General features: G+C 35.0%; 2 protein-coding genes across 9 annotated transcripts; one reads left to right on the forward strand and one right to left on the reverse strand.

The window, feature by feature from the left end:
- The first annotated feature begins 499 nt into the window (after nucleotides 1-499).
- Nucleotides 500-25,045, forward strand: LOC145675874 (uncharacterized). 8 transcript variants are annotated; one of them, XM_081746653.1, is made up of 4 exons: nucleotides 1,033-1,278; nucleotides 4,355-4,436; nucleotides 16,256-16,781; nucleotides 22,595-25,030. In XM_081746653.1, exons 3-4 carry the CDS (start codon nucleotides 16,423-16,425, stop codon nucleotides 23,262-23,264), a joined length of 1,029 nt encoding a protein of 342 aa, XP_081602779.1. In that variant the 5' UTR covers nucleotides 1,033-1,278; nucleotides 4,355-4,436; nucleotides 16,256-16,422; the 3' UTR covers nucleotides 23,265-25,030. The 8 variants fall into 8 exon arrangements, with proteins under 8 accessions (XP_081602783.1, XP_081602784.1, XP_081602779.1 ...); XM_081746654.1 differs by lacking the exon at nucleotides 1,033-1,278 and adding an exon at nucleotides 1,963-1,981; XM_081746657.1 differs by lacking the exons at nucleotides 1,033-1,278; nucleotides 4,355-4,436 and adding an exon at nucleotides 500-661.
- Nucleotides 9,421-10,569, reverse strand: LOC145675410 (uncharacterized). The gene has a single exon (XM_081745817.1). It carries the CDS (start codon nucleotides 10,567-10,569, stop codon nucleotides 9,421-9,423), a length of 1,149 nt encoding a protein of 382 aa, XP_081601943.1.

Below are 25,045 nucleotides of genomic sequence, written 5' to 3' on the forward strand. Positions count from 1 at the left end.
CCACCGGGTTCGGACCTCCCAAACATTTCGAAACCCGACTAACATTTGTAGACTTTCTTAACGAACTATACTTGTTTAACAGAGAAATGATTGATGCAGGCTAAATATTTTATTTTACACCTCATCATGTACTTTTTCTTTTCTTATAAAAATAATCATTCTATCATTTTTTTAAAAAATATAGGTCACAGTAAGTAAGAATTACTTATCGTCTTTTCGGGTGCAGTATAAGACAGGTTCCATATTATGTAGACGTATTGGACCTTCCTCAAAAACTTTGGACCCCTCCCAGTTAACATTTCTGGGTTTAGAACTGGCAGTGCTGTTTGTTTTGATGTTCTTTGATTTTTGGCTTCTGTTACATGCTGATCCTACTTTATTTTCTGTCTATTATATATCTGCAAAATTTCATTGAAATCGGCGTTTAACACTTTACGGATGTTTCATGTAGGTATTTTTTCAAAAATCTGAAGGAAACAAAAGGTATTAAAAACAGAACAATGCGGAATGTTTCATTCATCGGAAATGATGCTTTAATGTAGTGATATTTCGCGCTATTCGCCATCCCGGAGCCTCGATACCTCCATGAGCTACAAAAATGTCCGGACGGAGTTTGCAAGAGGACACTGGAAAAAGGTTTACCGGAGGAAAAACACAGGAAGTGAGTACAATTTGCTATGCTTTCTTCCGGCTTATACGCATGCGCGAAAATTTCTGTTGCTCTCATTCCATTCTATTTCTTACGAAAACACGATCTTTTCATTCCTTACCGAGCTCAATACTTTCAACTCCGAATCGATTCAGCCAAATGAATCAGTTCCTTTTTGAGATTCATTCATTTTGTTCAATTAATAATGCGATCCTGTGGATCGAATCACTCACGAATAAATATTCTCTATATTTAAGAGAAGAAGAACACTGCCAAAATATTTAACACAGCTTAAAGGTATAATAGCTGTAATCCTATACTTTGAATACTTTATGTAAAAAAAAAAAAAAAAAAATAATAATAATAATAATAATAATAATTAATTTATTATACACTAAACATAGTAAATAACTTCTGGTAATAGTATACATGAGAACGTCGTGATCTGCGTTTCTTCTGTGTTCTATTACCACTTTTACATGAAATACCATAAATTTTCTACGTAGTGCAATAGTAAGAAGTATCCATGTGCACAAGACATGCGATATGCGTTAAATTTCCCCTCCCCTTACACACACATAGTCATAGATAAAGTACAAGGGCACTACACATGCAGATATGAAGTACAGGTACGTTTTGTTTTATTTTCGTATCAGTCGATAAGTAAATCAAAGTCGCTTTGTTACCCCTTGGTAAGTTCGTAGATACTCAATGAACAATCCCTGAAAGTATGAGCGTCCAGCTCCTTCGGGAACTGACGCGGCTTTACATATACTATATCCTAACTTCTAAACTGTATTTCTTATCTGGGACATTACATTAGTGAAGAAGAAGGGATATGTTTAGTACAAGGGGTCCAGAAGCACGTAAAAACACAAAATTTACAGGAGAAATGAGTGATGTAAGTACTTAGACGCAACATAACGTAACCAAATCTAACCTAACCTAACATGAACTAACGTAAGCTAACCTGAACTAACCTAAACTAACGTAATATTAGTAGAAATAAGCGAAATTCTGTCATTTTTTGGAAAATTATGCGGAACTCCTACACTAATATAACATAAACTATACTAACCTAACGTAACCTAAACTAGCCTAATCTAACTTAAACTAACCAACCCTACCCTAAACTAACAGAATGTGAACAGAAATTACCAAAATTGTAATATTTTTTAGAGAAAAGAGCTGGACCCCTTCTGCTAAAGATAGGCCAAGAAGAATATTGAGAAATGTTCCCATCATATGGTATAGTGCCCAGCTCTTCTGGCGCTTTTAAAAAGAAAGAACCTTTTTTGCGTCGAAACCTTTTTCGAGTACTAATTTTAAGAGGTATAATTTTATCATGTAATAGTGTACAACTAATTATAAATTATGTATACAAGTGCTATCTCATATAGACTATCAAACCTAATGTTTGTTCCTTATTTATACAAATTTCTTGGATATCTTTACACACTTTAGGCAAACGGAATATTTGATGTTACCTGTCGTGAAAATGCCATAGTGTATCTAAAATATTTGGTTGGCATCCCCGGTACTAGGTGCAGATTAATTGCTGTACGAAATGACAATCGTTACACAAATACAAGCTTTCCGATAAAATTGTCGGTATAGAAAACAGTATTTTATAAGTGCCATTGTATTATTCGATACTGATTTAGTTTAGGAAAACTTTAAGTCGGTACTGTTTGCCCTTCACCATGTTTATTTGGTGCACACTAAGTATAAGTGCGCCAGTACTAAATGTGTTAAGCACAACTGATGTCAGAAGAAATACACAAAATCCACGGATAAATAACGCAATTATACGAAATGTAAAAATAACGCAAATACACAAGGTAAGCTAGTTGGTAATTCATAGTGAGTTTTAACGAAATAATGATAATAATAAACATTAGTATTTGACTACGTAAAGACGTGTAGTAAGGAGTGAAGTGGTAATACAGCACGATTTTTTAGTGCTGCAAACTAGCTGGAAAGTATGAGAGTGTATTGCAGATACAACTAAACAGAAATTTAAAACTACAGCACACTAAACAAAAGTTTTATGCAAAGCAAATACACATTCTACCGATTTGCTTTTTGAAGTACGAATGACGAAAATTAGTATTTTTTTTTTTTTTTTTTTTTTAATAATCTAACGCTATTGACTTCAAATCTCGTGTTCCGGTAGCTTAATGTAACATTTTATTTTCAGGAAGCTTAACCACATGATGCAATTCTTGTCTTAGAGGTTCCCTGCTGTCCTGTGTCATTTTGACGTACAATCCAAAACTTTTGAGTTATTAAAATATCCATGGGATGGAATTTGGACTTAAATTAAATGTGCCAGCACGGGACAATTTTTCGACCTCCAAAAGTCATCATGTGGTTGTAGCTTAAAATGTCCAGAATATGTCCACAGACATTGTGCAGAATATCTCGTTTCGGGGACATAAGCATATTTCTACACGATGCTTACCGACAAAAATGTACATACCTAATTTTTAATGCCTGGGACTTCCGTGTGATTTCTCGCCGGTGTGTGTGCCTCGTGTGAACTATTTTTTTTTTTCCAAAGAGAAACTTGTATAAAAGCTGAACATCACTTCACAAAGTCAAACTCAGATAAATAAACCGTACGTAAGATTGATTTATTATAAGCTTAATATTCGTATTTTATCGATTTTTTGTTGGTAGGTTTTAGGACTTTAATGGAGGACCGTTAGGTCGTTAGCGTTGAAACGCTTTTGTTACTGCTAGATATAGTAGCATTGTGGAGCTTTTTTTTTTTTTTTCTTTTCTTTGAACCTTTCTCCATACTTTAGAACATTAACAGTAGGAAGCAGGATACAATACGCAGTAACTCGTCAGAGTTTATACGTTCTGCCATCAGAAGCATGTCCCTGAAGTTTCTCAACTCGTGCGGAGAGAAAATGCAGCCTATACTTTAGTACTAGTTTTGCCAAAAGGTCAGTCTGTTTTCCAGCATTAAGGGAAGTGTCATTGTAACTGCACCGAAAAGTTTTGGCACTCGGGTAATGATAAAGCTGCTGCGAGTTGTCAGAGATCTTGTCTTGTTAGCTCTCTATAGTTCTAAGTAATGAAAGGAAATGAGGTAGACACCATAACCAGGAAAGCTTTAATAACTGTGGTTTGCAGTGTTTATTCGTCAGCATTCTTTCTATGTTACTTTATATGAGACTCAGGGAACACAAATGTGTACTTAGAGAAATTGTCTGTATTAAAGATGTATAAAAATAAGGTAATATATTGGTTATTCATCTGAATATTAGTTATGTTATATTTTACGAGATATGAGGTAGAAACAGTCAATAGTTCAAATATACTGTTTTTGCTTCTTGATGAAGGAATACTAATTAATGGAAATGAATTAAATAATCTAAATTACAAATATTTTACGGGGAAAATAGAAAGCAAGAAAGAAAAAAAGAATTATTCTTCTTCAAACACTTCTGCTTTAAAAAAAAAAAAAAAAAGAAGCTTTATACTGTATTTTCGATGCGACTGTCCATTGTTTGGTGTAGGTTCCTGTTGGGAGAGGATAATCATTTTCGCCTTAAATAAATTTCATGTGAAATTTCGAGATATTGTCCGATTTCCTGCAACAGGTTTTCATCGTTGTGTAGGGCGTAGGTTTGAGAGTAATTTCTCTAATCTTTTATCACCCTTCATCTGCATATTCTTTAACTTCTCTCTCAGTTGCTTATAGTACTGCCAGATTTGAATGCGATAATCGAGGACTTGACAAAGAATGGACAGTGGACAACTTCTTCTAATAGAGGTGAGTGTACACCATACCACCCTAGGTATTGTGATCTCAAGTTCTCTTTATTATTATTATTATTAATGTACAGATAACTTTACTCTTAAGAACACACGACTAAACTATTTGTAACTGTAAAGTTTGTGTTGTTAGTTTAGATTTCTTCCAGTGTGGGCAAAGATTTAGAAACGGGAGCTGCCATTGCTAAACAGAGTGGTCATCACTTACCCTCAGGAATGGAAGGAAGCAGGCATGGAGGTCCTGTACCCGAAACGTCTTGTAAGAATGTCAGTGATGTTTTCTTCCAATGAAAAATGCCACTCTGATAAGTGAAGATATAGGATCGATAATGTGCTGATTAGTGCTTTCGTGGAATAGATTGAAAATGAACAAACAATTGTCAGTGAAATTTGTGTTAAAGCCAAAAATGAGAATGCGGTGGTTCAGTTGTACACCACTTACGTCTGGTGCCTTAGGTTGATGATCCATCTTGCGATAAGTGAGTTTGCTTTGGACTACATCATTTGCGTGGATTTTTTTTTTCCGTTTTCTTTCAAATTTGCATCCACCGATTCTTCCGTCATCACCCACATCCCTTAATGATCTGTCTCTTTTAGTCTAAAGAGCATAAACGTGGGAAGATATACTAAAAGATTTCATTTCTAGTTTCGAATTCCAAAAATTCAAACCTGAAAAATATCTTTCGGGGAGGGATATGAGAGAACGTTTTTTTTTTCTTTTTCTTTCTTGTACAGCTGAATTCAAGAGAGCCGCCAATCAGTCCAAAATGATCTTCGTCCTGCTATTATTATTTTTTTTCTTTTAAGAAAATGAAAACTTCCAAGTTAGCGACTAAATGCACTCTGAATGTGGAATTATAGTTAGGGTGACTGATATCTTTTAAGTTTCTGTGCGTTTCAGTCCAACTAAAATTTGAAGATGCTTAGTGCTTTCTCAAAGTTCTCTCGGAAGTTGTTTAATCAGCAAATGTAACACGAACTTGAAATGTCGTGAGACCTATTTAGTCGAAGCGAAACTGAGTCAAATTTGTTAATAGAATAATTTTATCCTCGAACCATGAGTTGATATAATAGAGCCAGACACAAAAATTGAATCAACACAGTTGTCAATTTTAATTTCGTCACGACCACAAATACCGCAATAAAATCTCAACTGGAAGGACTGCTGTAATTTTTTCCTCAATTTTACTGATATCGTACATGTCAAATTTTGCCAGATGCCGGACGGTCAACCAGACTCTTTGATAAACGGCCAGGTTTAATTTGAGTATGACTGAATCTACCCTCTTGTACAGAATTTGCTGAAGAAATACTCGCAGTTTCTGTACTCTGATATTTCGTAATTGAAGAAAAGAATACTGATAGTGCAAATGTTGAATCATACAGTCGAAAAAGCATTAAGAAACTGCCTCTTTAGTAACCCGCGTGGGTATTACGTACACTCACGGACAATAAGAAGGGATTAAAAATAATAAAATTGCACTTTGTTAATGGCAACAGTGAATAGCATTGTAATGGACTGTCGAACGTTTCGGTGTACTTAACATTAGTCGGGAAATGATTATGCGTTGCCATAATGTAAATAGTATTTACAACTACCAAATTAGAGAAAGGTGATCAACATATGATAAACATAGCTCTTATAAAAAGTAAAATTTGAGAGAATTTTTTACTCAGTCAATCAATCTTACTTTCAATTAGCGAATTCTGTTGTGATTCGCGAAGGCTTCGATATTATTGATGAAAACACGTCCCTGCGTTCCCGCTCCTTTTCGCTATTTAAAATGTTAGTATTTTCCCAGTATTAGTACGTCGCGTAGTGCAACTACCGTTAGTTCTGTTCACATTGATCAAGGGCATTATGGTATTTAGCTTTTTGTAGACATCAAGCCCTATTGTGTTGATGGTAAAAGTAATTAGCTTACTTATGTATCGTTTGTTATGATAATTAATTAATTAATACACTTAAGTGTATTACACTAGAACGTATTTATTATTAGTTTCTAATTCACTTTACAGCGAACACACATTACATCACATGACATCTGCTGTACTGTCACAGACTATATCGTGATTCACACTGTCAATGTGGCCAGAACCACTTGACAACTACTGCATCCATTACATCTCCCCCTTTTACACATAATCTTTGAACCAGTAAGGTTTCTTTACTTTTCTTTCGGACCTACGTGGCTTATCACCAACTACTCCCCTTAGATTGACACCACAACTAGTTTCTGTCACATTTTGATTTCTCGTTACATTGTCTTGTTCTATGGGTTCTTGATTTTCTTGCACACCCTGTACATTATTATTAGTTACATCATCATACTCACACAAGTTTTGAAATTCAAATTTGTTTAGAGACTTTCTTAAATGTATTTTATTCCTGCGATACACCTGATTGTTTGTGTATTTTACTAAATATGATCTTGGAGTGTTTTCAACATTAATTACTTGACCTGGTACCCATATCTTATCCTTTTGCAACAAACAATTTTCCCCTGGTTTAAATTCAGGCCTTATTTTAGCTGTTTTGTCATAAAGCATTTTATTTTTCTCCTGCTTCTTTAGTAACATTTTGTGTACATTTTCTTGAACTTTTGGTTTTAGCAGCTCTACATGTACTGGCAATTTGGTTCTTACCCTCCTACTCATTAACATTTGAGATGGTGACATATCTGATCCTAACACAGGAGAATTGCGATATTCAAGTAACCCTAACCTGTAGTCTCTCCCTTCTTCTTGGCTTTTCTTTAAGATTCTTTTTGAAATTCCTACCGCTTTCTCTGCCAATCCATTCGACCTTGGATACCTTGGACTACTAGTTATAATAGTGAAATCCCACTCTCTAGCAAAATCCCTGCATTCCCTTGAGCTAAATGGTACATTGTCAGCCACCACAATTTTAGGTATACCATGTGTTGTAAATACATTTTTAAGTTTGTCATTTACTTCTACAGAAGTTTTTGACTTCAGTGGTAAAAGTTCAAGCCATTTCGAGTAATAATCCATTATGACTAGAAGTGACTTACCCCCAAATTCTAAGATATCAACGCCTATTTTTTCGAATGGTAAATTTGGTATGTCATGGGAAATTAACGGTTCTTTGGTATTTGATATTCTGTACTTCTCACACGTCGTACATTTAAGGACCATATTTTCTATATCCGTTGCTAACCCTGGCCAATACACTATCTGTCTTGCTCTTGCTTTAGTTTTTTGCACTCCAAAATGACTTTCATGCAACTGGTTTAACACTTGTTTCCTTAAACTAACCGGTACAATTACTTTTTTACCTAAAAACACTAGGCCATTTTCTACAGTAATATCCTGTCTCAATTTATGATAAAATTTTACACTATCATCTAATTCCTTCTTATCATCGGGCCAACCCTTGTAATACAGATCCAAAACTCTACTTAACACAGGGTCTAATTTAGTTGCTTCAATGAACTGCTCTTTACGTGCATCACTAACTTGTAAGTGAGAAGTTAGACTATGGATTACTTCAGTAAGTGACTTATCGTCTTCCTCAACCTCATTAAGATATGACCTTGACAACAGATCTGCAATGTGCATATTTTTGCCTTGCACATAAACAAGTTTAAGATTATAATTCAGTAATTTGAGCTTCATTCTTTGTAATCTACTAGAAGGCACATCTGCTACATATTTATTCATTATAGAAACTAGAGGCTTGTGATCTGTTTCTACCTCTACTTCCCTACCATAGATGTACAAATGAAATTTTTTCACCGCATATACAATACTAAGTAACTCCTTTTCGACCTGTGCATATGATTTCTCAGTTTCTGTAAGGCTACGAGAACTGTAAGCTACAGGATGCCCATCTTGTTTGAGACAGCAACCCAGCCCTTCACTTGAAGAATCACATTGTAATGTAATTTTCTTATTTACATCAAAATTAGCTAACACAGGAGCACTAGAAAGTTTTTGTTTTAACGTTTCAAAAGCCTCCCTATGTTTCGGTAACCACTGCCATTCAATATTTGATTTTAACAATTCCCTTAACGGTGCAGTGATTGTAGAGTAATTTGGAATGAACCTATTTACGTAATGTACCATGCCAATTACTCTTTGTAATTCCTTTTTATTTTTGGGTTCTTTTAACTCAAGTACAGCTTTTACCATGTCCCTATTAGGTCTAATTCCCTCTCTACTGTACACATGCCCTAGGTATTTAACTTCGTGTACCTTATATTGTAGTTTTTCAGGATTGAACTTAATGTTCAAATTTCTTGCTCTCTCTAGCACTACATTCATGATTTGATTGTGTTCTTTTTCAGATTCTGCCCCTATTAAAAGATCATCAAAATAGACGACTACACCAGGAATATCTCCAAAACACTTTTCATTTAATTTCTGAAACACTTCTGGAGCTATTCTTAGACCAAAAGGTAGCCTTAAAAACCTCCAACACCCATACGGTGAGCTAAACGTACACAATCTACTTGACTCTTCATCAAGCTCAATGTGATAGAAGCCATCTTTCCAATCTAAAACACTGTACACAGATTTTTTATTTAACCTTGCACTAACCTCTTCCACAGTAGGGATTATTGCATAATTTCGTTTAAGAGCTTTATTCAAATCTTTAGGATCCAAACACAATCTCAGGGACCCATTAGGTTTTTCAACTATAACTAGATTGCTTACCCAACCCGTTGGATTTTCTTCTTTACAAATAATTCCATCTTTTTCTAGTTTTTCAATTGCTTGCTTAAGTTTAGGCTGTATACTTAGCGGCACCCTTCTTGGTGGCTTTGCAACAGGTTTTGCGTTTTTGTCAACTTCTACGTGTAGTTTCCCCTTGTACTTACCAATACCTTCAAATACATCCTTATTTTGAGATATAAAACTACTCTTGGCCATTGTTGTTACAATATCAACAGGTACTCTTTGTATTAAATGTAACTTTGTGCATGCACTTAGGCCTAATAACGGCTTAGCTGCGTTACTTAACCTTCAACTATTACAAAATCTAAGTATTCATCCGCGTTTTTTGACACACAATGTAAGTTTACAATACCTACAGGTTTAATTTTATGACCACCATAGACTTCTAACAACATTTTGGTAGGCCTAACCTTAAATTGTTGATTTACACGTTTAAATTCTCTTATTGGAAGCACGTTGACTTCTGCACCTGTGTCCAACTTAAATGTGATCTTTTTATCTTCCACCTGAATGGTTTCTTCCCATTCTTGCCTTGCTGACATTACAGCATTAATGTGTGATATTGACACTTCTGATAAATACAGTACATCACTTGTGTCCGTCGTTTCCGCTACTTCTTCCTGTATGCACTGGACTTGTTTAGCCTTGCACCCCACTGCAAAATGATTAAACTGTTGACACTTTCTGCACTGTTTACCGAACGCTGGGCACTGCGCTTTCTTATGTACTGTGTTGCATTTCTTACACTTGTACTCATTATTGTGAAAACGCTGGTTCCTTGCACTTTGTTCTTTACATTTATTTTTGTCCTCTCCTGTTGTCCATGCTTTACCTGGCGGAGCTGATAACTTTTTCTCACTTGCACTTTTTCTTCGCACTTCACTAACTTGTTTGTTCTGTATAGTATCTGCTTGTTGTCTGCTCAATTCCGCTGCACGTCCCATTTCAATAGCCTTATCTAGTGACAGTTCTCCAGCACGTAACATTCTTTCCTGTAATACCTTATCACGTATTCCTAACACAATACGATCTCTTATTACACTGTCTGTTTGGTCACCAAATTCACACGTCTTAACCAGTTTCTTTAAATCGGTAACGAATGAGTCAAACGATTCTCCTTCATCTTGCACACGGGAGTTAAAAACATAACGTTCTACGACCACGTTTTTCTGGGGATTGAAGTAAGTTTTAAAAGTTTGAACAACTACCTCGTACTTCTTTTTGTCTTCATCACTTATCTCAAAAATGTTGTAAATTTCTACAGCTTCTTCACCAACTACATTCAGTAATATGGCAACTTTGGTGGCACTGGGCTTTAAATCTTGACCGCTTGCAGTCATATAAATATCAAAATTTTGTTTGAATTTTCGCCAATTCTCACACAAATTACCGGTAAGGCACAGTTTCTTCGGGACTTTAGCTGACTGCATTTTTGTTTTGCTAGATGACAGTCTCACTGTTAAAAGATAACCGACTGCGCCATGTATCGTTTGTTATGATAATTAATTAATTAATACACTTAAGTGTATTACACTAGAACGTATTTATTATTAGTTTCTAATTCACTTTACAGCGAACACACATTACATCACATGACATCTGCTGTACTGTCAGAGACTATATCGTGATTCACACTGTCAATGTGGCCAGAACCACTTGACAACTACTGCATCCATTACAACTTACTTCAAAGAAACCTTGCGACCGTTCCACTATTCACTGCGGTGAGCGTAACTTTCGCTCTGAGTACATCTTGTATTCCAGGTGAATATAGCTGCTTCAAGAGCAGAGTCTTTAGAAAGCGGGGGCCGCAGTGGCTCAGTGGTAGAGCGTTCACCTCTGGTGATTGGGGTCACGGGTTCGATCCCAGCTCCCGCCAAGTGAACCTTGTGGTGGACAAACACCATGTGCGTGGGTTTTCTCGGGGTTCTCCCGTTTCCTACCACTTTCTTCATTCTACCATTTCATTCATTACTCATCATCGCCGTCTCCTTTAGCCTAACCGGCATAACCGTGGGACATAAAACTCAAAGATTTTTTTTTTTTTTAAGAAAACGATTACCTTGAGAAAGAAAGAAATGTCACGCTTCTGCTTCCTTTAGTCTCTACCATACACGTACAGAAAAGTCAGAATAATTTTTTGTTTAAATTATAAATGATATCACTTGGTTTACTTTTTATGTAATCTACCTGAATTGTATGTTACTCTTCGAAGTTTAAAATCTTCATTCTTCTACTTTCAGGAAAGAAAATCAATGCACATAGTCAAGTTATATCATTTTTTCAGATTAATGAATTTTCTTTTATTTTCAATTCAATTTAGAAATATAACAACTTTGAATCCAAATGTTTCAAGTACAAAATTTTCAATAATTGGAGAATTTCAAAATAACACATAGGACAATCTGCTAAATTTCATTAAACGGAGTTTGAAAGTAGGGTTGAGAAAATTATTTGTGTTTCAATACAGTATCTTCAGTGTTATTCTAATTAGCGTATAAATCATCAGTTGATTTGTTTCCTTACAATTTTTTTTAGTCTACAATAGATGGCCTACTTCGTTTTTTGACTGGAAGATACTTTTGCAGCACCAAGAAAGTAATCTTATGTATTGGCAATTTAAAGTACTACCGGAAAAATTGAGATGTATAAGTGTAGTAACTCTATTTCATCTTCTACAACTAATCATGCCAACTAAGTAAAATTAATGAGCAATATCTTCGCTTAATCAAATGAACATATTATTAAAAAGAGTTAGAACTATGTTATTTACAACAGCATGCCCCTAACAAAATTCGCATTAGGTCAAACACGACCTTCAAGCAATTCAAACTAGTGAGTTTCGCTCGATTGGAATTCTTCCACTCGGAAATCTATTTGAATTTAAATTCTTGCTACTTTACGGTTCACCATTCACAGAAATAAAATATTATGTCTTACTTTAAACCAATAGGTAAATAATTATAATTTCACTGAACACTTCCCAGAGAAAAATCTTTCCTTAAAGCTTTTATTGGTTAACTATTCGGTTTCGTGGAAACAATTCGCACGTTTCATCCACAATCAACAATACTTCTCACTTTTCAAAAATGTTCAAAGGTCAATATTTTCTTCGAACTTCATTCACATTCAGACTATTACACTAAAGATATCCCTTGGTCAGTTATTACTGACATTGACATTGCAGTCAGTCTAAATTCGCTAATAGGTAATATTATTTCGGGGTTGCGTGTCGGCGATAACGCCAAGTGATCACAAAAAATCGCTCAAAATTAAACTAACTATTCCAAACACAACACTGTAATAATAGTGAATCATGCTATAAAATGGAATCTGTTGCTGTAAACTTTTGTCAATCGCTGTTGCTGTAACAGACATTGCAATATTCATGAAAATAATATGGAACAACTTAAGAGATACTGTAGATCAAGGAGATAAGTTCCTTTAGCTAGTTCCAATCGCCACGTATATTTAGAAATTGAAGTTTTCTACCACCAAATTGTACGATGAAAGCTGCTTATATAAGACTTCACCGAAGAATATCTATGGTTTTCATTGCAGTCACCTCACAGTAGATAATTTTGTATATTTTGGTCGAGTCTTTACATAGTTGTTCAGTCTTTTACATTACGCGTTTCTCGGAAGATTTAAAGACATTCCTGAGCTCCTTGTTGGCTAAGCGGTTAGCGTACTCGCATTTGATGTGGGAGACCCGGGTGCGATTCCCGGCGGAAGGTAATGTTTCGTATTCCACATTAATCAGTAGGTTCATGTCTCATATAGCCTCGCTGCTGAACGGGAATTTAAAATCAAAGATTTTTCTGATTAATTATGAGTGTATTGATTATTGCTGCTTTCTTAACTACATTTTAATATTATTATGCAGTTACAGTGGAGATCTTACATGACTTCATAACAAGAGTTAATGCCTGTTTTCGTTCGCTCAAACTGCATTCACTACTTTTATCTTTAGATAAATGTTACATTTACATTTATCGAAAACATAAAACACCATCATGTTATTTATCTCGAAAAAGAAATGAATTTTATTATCCATTGGTTACTAATTAATGAAATTTCAAATTGAATGAGAAGAATAAGTCGCAACAGGAAAGTAAATTGCTACTTGGTTTTAGCTCGTTACCATCACAAATGCCTTGAGGACTCATACAAACCTAAACATCTGACTTTTCAGGAATAAAATGTTTATTGTGTGTAAGAAGGTAGAACACCCGTTGGTTGACTAGTACGTTCAAATCATATCTGCCGTTTTTCTCAGCTGAGCTTTAAATTTAGCGCCCTTTGATCTTCACTCGTCATGTGTAACCTTGATAAGACAACACATTCGTGTTTGTCGTATTAGCGATCTTGTTTCCTCCTACATGAAATCGAAATCGTCAGTTTCTAAGGAATCGTTGTTTTTATACAGAGGTGATATGGTTGAAGACGTAAAGATAAATAATGAGTGGATACTAATTGGATCGTGAGGCAAGGCTAACATGATGTATGCTCCAGACTACATGTGTCATTGCTTGTGTGTCTGCAGTTCTGTTTGTTGTCTTTGATTATCTTCAGCTTTACCAATGACTTGATTGGATCATGTACCGAAATATATTCAATTGTTTTTGCTAAAATTTAGTTCTTGCTCTGTCATTTTCATGATTGAACTAATATTCGTCCACGCCATTTTCCCTTTTCTTTGTTTCTTTTTTTGAATGGAATTATATTCCTTGATCTCTCTCTCGTTGTGCTATTTTTCCATTCATTTTCTCGTTTGTATTTCATTGTGTGATCAATTCTATCGTCAGCTCTTTAAATTACAGTTGTTATGCCCCTTGTTGGTTTTTGTATTTTATAAGATTTGATCGATTTTTATCGTTGATTTAAATAATATATTATTATTTCAAGTTAAATATTCCACCCTCTGCTTGTGCACTAAATGTTTTCGGTTCTCCATACGACTCAGCATTTAAATGTATATTCCATTCTTTTCATCCCCGTATTGCCGTGCTCCGTTTATTGTATGAAACATTCTGTTATTCTTTTATATGTGTACGTGATATATCACCAAATGCACCAACGTTTACCGATGTACTACACAGAAACAATCACATCTGGTTCTTGGGGTCCCGGGTTCGATTTCAGCTCCCGCCAAGTGAAGTTTGTGGTGGACAAACACCGTGTGCGTGATATTCGTCGGGGTTCTCCCGTTTCCTCCCACTTTCTTCATTCCACCATTTCATTCATTACTCATCATAACCATCTGCTTTAGCCTAAGCGTCATAACCGTGCTACCTAAAACTCAGATTTCATTTCATTTTCTACACTGAAACGAAAAGGAGAGACAACTTACTTTTCTAAAACTAGAAACCATGCGACCAGTTTTGAAGTAGTAATATTTTGAGACAACTACAGTATGAAGCTAGTGTCATAAGATTTTTAAAAGGAAATATTTGATGGTTCCCGACAGGAGCATGTGTTTTAAAATATTTGTCGAATTATAAGTGTTAGTAGTCAACTACATACAACACCTTGTTCAGGTCTCGAAAGTGACACGACGAAATAACAAATATAAGAAATAGCAATAATATGACATAACCCAATGATATGCTATTTGCAACAAGGGTTGATTAGTGATCTGGGCATATCAATATTTTCAAATATGTTGAATTACTTGTAGAGAATGTAATCATAAAGGAATTCGGATAGAAAAACTTTCATTATTGTATACTAATCAATTTATATCAGAAAAAAATATTCCATTCGTTGTTAACCTTTCGGTAGTCGCGTCTGTCTATGTAACACAGGCAGTCGCGCGTTGTACTTTTTACAACACTTAACAGTAAAGATGTTATTGACTTATATTCACATTGTGATCCCATTGTCACATTCAAAATAGTAAAAATAAATAAAAATACAAACGACACATGCAATAAATTCAGTCAGTTGCAATTCAGTCAGTTAGTGACTTACAACAAAAACAACAACACTATTGTACTTTTTACAACAGCGCGACTGCCGAAAAGTTAATTTATAACAGCGATATACTTCTAAAGCAGTTGATAGAAATTCGCACACAAACATTCACAAATCATAATCTTTTCCAGAAGGAATCCATTTTATATTGTTGCATACTATTTCTCGTAAGCGTTTGTCTCAACTAGAAAGACCAAGGAGAGTAATTACCTCAAAGTTTAATGATCATATAGGTTCTATGAAAACTAAATACCGTTTTGCAAGCAGTTCATTTATTAAGGCGATATTCCTGTAAGATAAGTTATCATGATGGAATTATAAAATGAAAAAAGAAATTATGCAATGCTTTATGTCCTCTTATTATGTGGTATTTTTACGTTCAAATTAGCAAATACACTGAGTTAATTACAAAAGGAAGACATGTAATGCAGCAAGACACTTACGTAAACACTAAACCTGTAAACCGTACGTAGAAATGCAAATATCGTTTAGTTTATAACTAAAAGCTAGCTATCTAGTTTACAGTGAGTCCGTGACAACTCATCCATCGATAAGCACAACTAGCATAAGTCTATTACCAACTATTTTGCAAGCTTCTACCTCTTAGCACCTCTACTATTTTAAGTCTTTTTGTTCTTTCATCATTATTTCTGTAGAAAAAAAAGTTTTGTCATACTCTTCGTCGAGGCGACATCCCCTCCGCTTTTCTCTCGGAGATCCTTCTCGCTGTGAATGCACTCCTTTCAGTATCGTCCTTGGGACTTTCCTCGATACGGAAACACTGCTACTTCGTTCAATATTGTGTTTGTCAGTAATTGGAAAAATATATAAATGTACTATTATTAGAAAAATACATTCCCTGAATTTTTTAATGGTATAAGCTTTAGTAATATAAGGAACAACGTATTTTTTCCTTTTAAATTAATTTATGTCAAGGAGTTCATATTTACATACAAAGATGATGAATTGGATACTTATAGAGGATCAAGTATAGCTAATTATTATTAATCTTTAATATGTTATATTCTAATTTAGTAATTGCAATATTGGCAAAAGGCATTTACAGTTATATTTATATTGTCTTGAAATCACATTTTTTTAAAGGTAAAGTTACGTTTTACTATATTTCATCTTTTTTAGGTTCTCTCGAGATGAATGTTTTCGCATTAACAATGAAACAGCATGGGACATTGATATATTGATCCCGAACTTAAATGTCAATAACTATATACGAAAGAAAAAATTAAGACATATTAGTGAAACTAGTTTCTTGGAAGTATTTACTGGTTTTCGAAATTAGTTTTATCATGGAAGAGGAACGTTTAACAGAAAGTAGAGTATGTCCTATGGAGTCTGTTTTCGTCAAAAGTGAAACTAACCATCATTGCATTGAAGAAAATCTGGATTTCACAGAAAAAGAATCGAAATTGCCAGTATTCACAGAAGAAAATAGGACCATGCTGGAAACTCCAACGTATGCATCGACTTCGAACTGTGATTATTTAATTAAGTTAGAACCCGATTTTGAGGACGACGAATCACGAATAAAGGTATGTGATGAAGAGATAAAGTTTGAGAATCAGACAATATTTACCCAATCAACTGACACTTTCTTCAGTGATATGCCAGGGGAAATTGATAGCCCAAATAGTGGTGAACAACAAAGGTAATTTTAAGTCACTTTTGTTAATTTGTAACTCCTGAGTATATATAAAGTTCGCTTTCATGACAACTGCCTGTTCCGTCCTGAAAACTCGTTTCACCCACCCATATAACTTTCGTACCCAAAATAAAAAGGCGTACAAATGAAAAGATAATCGTGGCATCCTCTTAAATTATCAAGAGCTTTCTGTGTTTTTTTCCTCATTTCTTTTTCCTCCTTACTTGGTTCAGTGTTTTAGGGGATAACATTTTATCATTATATATTCGTACTGTATTAAATTGTTGTTTTGTGTGGTTATATTTAACATATTTGTCGTATTTTATGGACTATAAGACGCATTATTTCTTCGAAAATTCAGGTACATTTTATAATCAAATTTAATATAAAATGTCCAGTGTTTAACATTCCCGCCAGTGTTAAAAATGGATATATATTTAATGCCGCGAGAATCCTATCTTTATATTGCAACATTGGATTCAATTAGCAGCAACAGTTGACGATTTTGAGGGATTTTAAAGTTCAGTTCGGCTTTATAAACTAGCAATTTTATTTAGTCTTGCTTTGCAATCTAATAACAAGAATAACAAAAATCTTACGGTATATTTTTTTCAATTGCTTAAAAATTAAGTTGTTTCTCATAATCCGTAAAATACTCTATTCAGTGTGTATCATTTATGATGTCCAGCTATGATAACGGATACACCGAAAGATGATAAAAGCGATTTATTTATTTTATTTTATTTACTTGGAGGATCTAATGTTGAAGCAAGACACATAAAATGCTTTTTTCTTTGGTTGCATAAAATGCTCCAAATGATGTGCAGAATTATTGTTCATACGCGTAGGAATATTGTTTAACCGTATAAGAATATTAACTTTTCTGTCACTTGTAGAGAACTGTTTTTATACGTATCTGTGTTTCTTTTGTCAAAAATTACATGAACTATTATTATGACAAGGAAACATTTGAGTTTATTTTTTTGACCACCACTGTAATACGAAGAGAAATGCACCAATCTAACCATCTTTCTCGACCTTCAGTTTATACAATCTATGACCTTATATTCTCTTCCGTAGAAAGAAAAAGTTTCACACAATATGAAAACTTATTCTACACATTATTTCATGTACAATTTTATACGTTTCATAGGTGTCCTCTCTACTTCCGCATAAAGGTCTTGGCTACTAGATGGAATATTATATCTCTCTTCATATCAATCAAAATACAACTTTCGTTTCTTCATTCTCAGTACCATGAAAAAGCGTTTAAATATCATAAATGTTACTATAATCTTCAAAATATCATTTATGCTCTTGAACTCTCAAAAAGCACTGCTTATTTATTTATTTGTTACCCTATCGGTTTTCAGAGAGCAGTTTGTAAGTCAGACCATAAGTATAACCAATCGTTTTCCATTTCTAGTAGTCTGAGCGGTTTTAAATACAACGATCTACTTTCTTCTCTCTTTCTTCTTTTTTCTTTCTTTGAAATACACTCATTAGAATGCACTCTGAAGCTATTAACGTGACAATTTTGTATCTTATAGACAGAAAGGAAGAATTCTAAAAGATCGGCACCTTATTTCCGTAGCAAAAGGCAATATTACGAATTAAATCATTTAATATTTTCCAGGCCGTTTCAGTTATTCGTTTTCTTAAGTTTGCCCTCAATACATAAATACTGTTTATATTCTAAAGCAAATATATTCATGACAAACTGGCGAGAAAATATGTGCAATCATGTCCAAGATGATTGTCGCATATCTATAACCTATCTTGTAAGAATATAATTTAATAATGAATATGCAGGGTACTTTTAATACTAATACTATGTGTGTAAGCAGGAAATGTATATTTGAGGTAAATTTCATAGGAAACGGATTATAAATACGAAAATTAGACTGAGTAAAACAAAATATTACTAAATGGACAGGTAAGTTTTCTTTTCGTTTTATTGTTCTTATTTACTGCTCTTTTGACATGAAATTCGCCACATACATGTCTTTGCCGATTATACACCTAATTGCATTTTAAGAAATACTGGGCAAATTCGTTATCCAATTATATTCGTTCAACAACACATTTATAGACATGCGACAATAATGCTGGACATGAGCGTACGTCTTTATCAATGTATTCGCTGCTTCCATTTGTGCTGGTAAGCTAGCATCAAGTGTCACAGATTAACGGTATTTTATACCTAACATCAGTTTTGGTAGCTCTCTTCAAACCCTATGCAAGTAGGTGAAGTTAATGTGTAGCATACAGCTCTGGTTTTCTAAATCTCCATTTGCCATAATCAAGTTGGCATTTTCTCAGTTATTTCTACTTACAGGCTGAACTAGAATTTATGCTTCATTATTAAAATAGTTTTCACCAACAACTATTGTTCCTACTCGTTAACAGGAGACCTGTGTTATCATTTTCAAAATAATTTAATTAAAAGCCTTGTCTGGAATTAACATGCCCAATGAATCTTACTAGCAACTCTCAGATCCTTCATTACTTTCCGTTGTATACAGAGACTAATTATTTTATAACTATTCTATCAGGCCTTGTTTCCATTTTGTACTAATACACAGTAACACACTGATCAAGGCTATGTGATAATATGTAAAAAAAAAAAAAAAAAAAAAAAACAGTATCACGTAACAGTTTCAACACAATAACTGTGTCTTCATCAGACTTCCACTCCTTCTGGCTGTTGGGAGTTGGTCATCACTTATATATACTGTCCGGACAGTATATATAAGTGATGACCAACTCCCAACAGCCAGAAGGAGTGGAAGTCTGATGAAGACACAGTTATTGTGTTGAAACTGTTACGTGATACTGCTTTTTTTTCTTTTTTTTACATAATATCACATAGCCTTGATCAGTGTGTTATTGTGTATTAGTACTAATTATTTGTTCTACCAATTCTAAGGCAATTTGCCTACAATGTCTGGGGCGTTCATATCAGAAAAGAACAAAAGCTGATTATCTAAGTAGCCACAAAAAGAGGTAATATATTTATATGGAAGGCTTCTGTATTTAGAGTCTTCCCCTTTGATTTAGTAACATTTCCTTGTGCTTTGATACACCTCTTTGTCCTGGATTTGATTCCGGATGGGAAAACAGATATTTTCGTAATTAACTCACTTTCATGAATTAACCATCTGCTTTAGCCTAAAGGGCATATCTGTGGGACATTGAACTAAAAATTCTATTTCACTTCTTCCAATGATAGACTTTGCTTATAGTAATATTTAATTAAGACATGTTTCTCTTTGTATTTGAAAGAAGATTTTCGTTTTATTTTTTTTAATTCCATGCAAACATTAAGTGTTTGTTTACATTGAAAGGACTATTAAGAGAATATTATATATATATATATATATATATATATATATATGGTGATCAGAAAAATGGAAACACCTGAACGAAATTGCAACTTACCAGATTAATATGGTGTCGAACCACCTTTCGCCTTCAGAACACCCTTGATGCGACGTGGGATGGAGGTATAGAGGTCGTGAGTGGTAGCAAGTAAAATTTTACACCCTTCCTCGTGCAGGGCATCGGCCAGTTCTGTGAGAGAGGATGGAGGTGGAAAAAGTCGCCGAAGTCGTGTTTCCAAGACGGACCACAGATGTTCAATTATGTTGAGATCTGGGGATTGAGCGGGCCAGGGGAGGTGTTGAACTTCATCCCGATGTTCCTCAAACAACGCTGCAACAACGCCAGCTGTGTGAATGGGTGCATTATCATCCTGGAAGATGTCGTCATTGTCCGGAAACAACATCCGGAACATAGGATGCAAGTGGTTCCCTAAAAATGCTACATAATCGTTGGCAGTGATTCGTCCGCTAAGTGTGACTACAGGACCCAAAGAAAACCATGATTTGGCGGCCCACAGCATCACCGAGCAGCCGCCATGTGTTAATGTTTCACAGTTGGGCGGTGACACTGCAGATCATAAGCTTCTTTGGGCGCTCTTCACACATAAACACGGCCCGTGGTTGGGAATAGGGTGAAGGATGACTCATCCGACCATATCACAGGGTGAAGGATGACTCGTCCGACCATATCACACGTTTCCAGTCCTCAACGGTTTAAGTTGCATGGTCGCGACACCATTTGCGGCGTGCAAAAACGTTATGGTTCCTGATGAGCGGTTTGGCCCCTGCAACACGACCCCGTAAGTTTGTCATGTAATTCGCGGCGGACTGTGATTGTCGAAACAGGGTGCGGGGTGCTGATTGAGCTCCTCCGTCACTTGCTCCGCAGTGGCACGACAGTTCTGCGTGACAATGCGCTTTAATACCCGGCGTGACCTGTCATTCATGATTTTTTTCTGACCACTGTTCCGCTTCCCCGATGTGGTTTTCCCTTGTGTTGTGTAGGCCGTCATCACCTTCGACACTGTCCCACGCGACACACCTATCACAGTAGCCATTGCCGTCGCACTCACTTCACATAACCGCGCACCAACAATTTGTCCTCTTTGAAAATCTGAGAGGTCTCCCATTTTACACTACCTCCGTCTGCTGCAGCCACTGGACACTGCTGTTCCACTGCGCCTGACGTAGTATGGAGACCGACCTAACACACCACCACCAGCGGTCCGGCGCTGCGGGCGCCAAGACACCACTGCCAACCCATACACCTGACGTTTTGCCAACTACAGGTGTTTCCATTTTTCTGATCACGATCTGTATATATATATATATATATATATATATATATATATATATATATATATATAGGTCTTTCACAGATATATAGGTCTTTCTAAAGGGAACTTCGGGTACAAATCTTGAAGCTGAAATATGTCGAAAAGTACCAAAAATTGGCGTTATTACCTTGTTCACTGAACACACCATGTATAATTCATAACGTTGCAATAAATCGCTCTTGCGTTCCCATTTACTAACTGAGACTACAGCTTGCAATCCATTTTCTAATATACGGGTTTAACGTTACAAGAACGCCTTGCCAGCGAAAGACAAGCTTATAGGGGATTGATAAATCGTTTCCTTACCAAATTTATGGATTCAAGCATTAATTACTATAGTTCAATCCGAGTGAACAAGAGTTGATACAATTTACGCTAAATATCTGAGAATATATTTATAGCACGTCATACTAGGTACGCGCCAACAGAAATAGCTGAAAGAATAGACCTGAATTCGATATTGTTAACTTCATGGGTATGATATGCGTTTGAAGTGGATAATAGGTATAAACATAATATAGAAAATTTTGCTGAACCAATGTCAATAGCAAGAAATTGATTGAATTCAAAGAATAACTATGAGTCATCAAATAGTGTCACTATACGTCACCCTGTAAACTAACAACTATATATGTGATAACAGGCATACTACAATCTAGTCTATCATAACTATCGGATATCAATACTAATACACAAATCAACGAGTGTATTTGCAGGGAGAAAAATGCACTATATCCAAATATTTCGAAACTTGTTTCCATAATAAAACCCACAAACATTTTTTTTTCATTAAAAATAAATAGCCAAATTAAAGATATTATCTCAGGCCTTTTAGCATCTGAAATGATCGTCGTTCTTATACTTACAAATAGACGCTATTGTCTGAAGATGTAAGGTAGCGCTACAGCTGAATAGACGTTGGTATCGGTGTGCACTAAAATTTGGAAACTGAGAAAATTAGTTAAACGAATTATTTCGAGACAATATATTACTCTCATGATTTAGATAAAAGTTCATTCTTAATTTTTTAATGGGAAGACAATTATAGTAATAAGTTTACCTTAATTGTTCCTTAAACGTAATTTTCAAATTCTTTCAGTGAGAAATCTTTCTCTTCGCGGGAGGGTGAAAAGATGTTCATTAGTAAGAGTGCTTTGGGAAAACATAACCTAATATATACAGGTAAGAAACTTTTTTCTTGTGAGGAATGTGGGAAAATGTTCAAAGAAAAACATCAATGGCAAAGACACAAGGTAACACATACAGGTGAAAAAGCTTTCCCTTGCCTGGAATGTGGTAGAAAATTCAACGACAGAAGTAACTTGAAAACGCATTCGTTAGTACATACACGTGAGATGCGATTCGCTTGCCAGGAGTGTGGCAAAATGTTCAGTTACAAGAATAGCTTGACAACCCACTTGTTGACACATTCAGGTGAGAAGCCGTTTGCTTGCCTGGAGTGTGGAAAGATGTTCATTGACAAGACTGGCTTAAAAAGGCACACGTTAATACATACAGGTGAGAAACGTTACTCATGTGAGGAATGCGGAAAAATGTTCAATCAAAATCATCATTTAAAAAGACACAAGTTAATACATTCAGGTGAAAAAACTTTGTCTTGCCAGGAGTGTGGTAAAATGTTCAGTGATAAGAGTAACTTGAAAAAGCATACACTAATACATACAGGTGGAATTAAATTTTCTTGCCAGAAATGTGAAAAACAGTTCAACCATAAGCATCATTTGAAGAGGCATATGCTAATACATTGAGTATAAATGTTTCGCAGAAATGTGGGAAAATGTTCACTTATGAAAATAGCTTGAATACACGAAAATAAATATGAACAAGTGAGACTGGTATATGTTAATATATGCATTTTGCAAACTTTTGTCTTGCCAGAAGAGTAGAAGAAACTTTAGTGGTATGTTAATAGTGAATTTTTAAATGATGCACAGAATGGGCAACATTTTTCTTACGAGGCCTTTCTCTACCGATTTTCTCGCGGGGATAACTATAAAACTAATTGATTGAATACACCAGTGTGAGACCTTTGGGTAAAATTTTTAACTGGAAGGTATTTAAATTTCCATGTATTTAATTGGGACATATTTGTCCCATTTATAACTTTTACTATAGGTCTCTTATAATACTTAAATGATCATTCCTAAGAACATTTTTGTAATGATCAAGGACGAAACTAATAAACAGCAAGAATTGTGTAGCCAACATTGAATTTTACAACGTTTTCCATACAATGGAAAGTAGTAACTTCCCATGGTGTTGTTCTGGCCTCTTATCTCTAATCTATTTCTGGTTTCCAGTATTTTCTTCTAGCTACGGTAAGTGGATTTAGGGTTGTTAAGAATTGTTTAATATATTTGTATGGCATTTCATCAAATTCATGAAAAAATGTACAAACTATACAGCAAAAAGTGTGTTGTGACATCCTTGTCCCTATGTACTTCAAGGGTACCTCGCTGTGATATTATAGGCTTTTTAGGTCCTTTACTTTTGAAACCATTTATTGAAAAAGAAACCATCGCTTTTTCCACAATATTTTTCTTGTCCTAAACACAACTTTAAACAGGGATTTCTCCAGGAACTGCAGTTCGAAATATGCCCCAAGCTCACATTGTTATCTGCTTTCAGGGATTTCAACTTTACGTGAGTTTGTTGTCAAGGATGGGAAATCATTCAAGTTTTACATGCTAAGAATAGTGACAATGAATAAATTTTTCACCTGCTCGAAGTGGATAGATTGTTTCTGGCACAATATATTGAAGGAGTGACACATTATAGAAAATCCTGATATCGCTCACTCAAATTGAAGCTCGGATGTGAAAGCAGCAAGTCTACCTACCCCAGCGGAGCAGGAAACAGAAATGGTCAAATACCTCAGATGCTAAAAGTTACGTTCTACTTGATTTCAAGTGGAAACGTCACCATAAACCTAGTCATTTCTCCGATAATAATTTCGATTTTGGAAAAAAAAATCTAATTCTCGTTGTAGAAGAGAGTAACTGTGTTCCCAGACTGATATTTTGATTAAATTTATCGCGGAAGAATATGTGGCATACGCTCAGCAACACGATGTGGCATTTATCATAAACAGTCCTGAGTTTAAACCCTATCTTGGAATGAACGTTCTAATGAGTTATCGTGTACTGCCAAAATTGAGAAACTATTGGTCAAGTAAGTTGCTTATTCCGTATTGCTTATTGATTTGCTTATTCCGTACGTTGCGTAGGTAATGCCACTACATCGGTTTAAAGAAATTCGGAAACATTAACATTTTTTAATAACTCGGCTAGAAAACAGAAAACGTCATCGTATGATCGTGCTAATAAACTCAGGCCTATAATAACTCATCTAAATAAAATAAAAGTTGCTAAAATGCTATGAATCCAACTAAAACTCAGACCAAAGATGAACACGATGTTCATAGAATACCTCCTCTCACTTTAAGAAGTATATAAGCTGTAATCCTAGAAATTGTATTTCATAATGTGTCCGACGAAGGCAAAGTTAATTTGCCGAAACTTTAACGCTA

Source organism: Thermobia domestica, chromosome 18, assembly GCF_964235325.1.
Source record: "Thermobia domestica chromosome 18, izTheDome1.hap1.1, whole genome shotgun sequence".
Taxonomy (NCBI): domain Eukaryota; kingdom Metazoa; phylum Arthropoda; class Insecta; order Zygentoma; family Lepismatidae; genus Thermobia; species Thermobia domestica.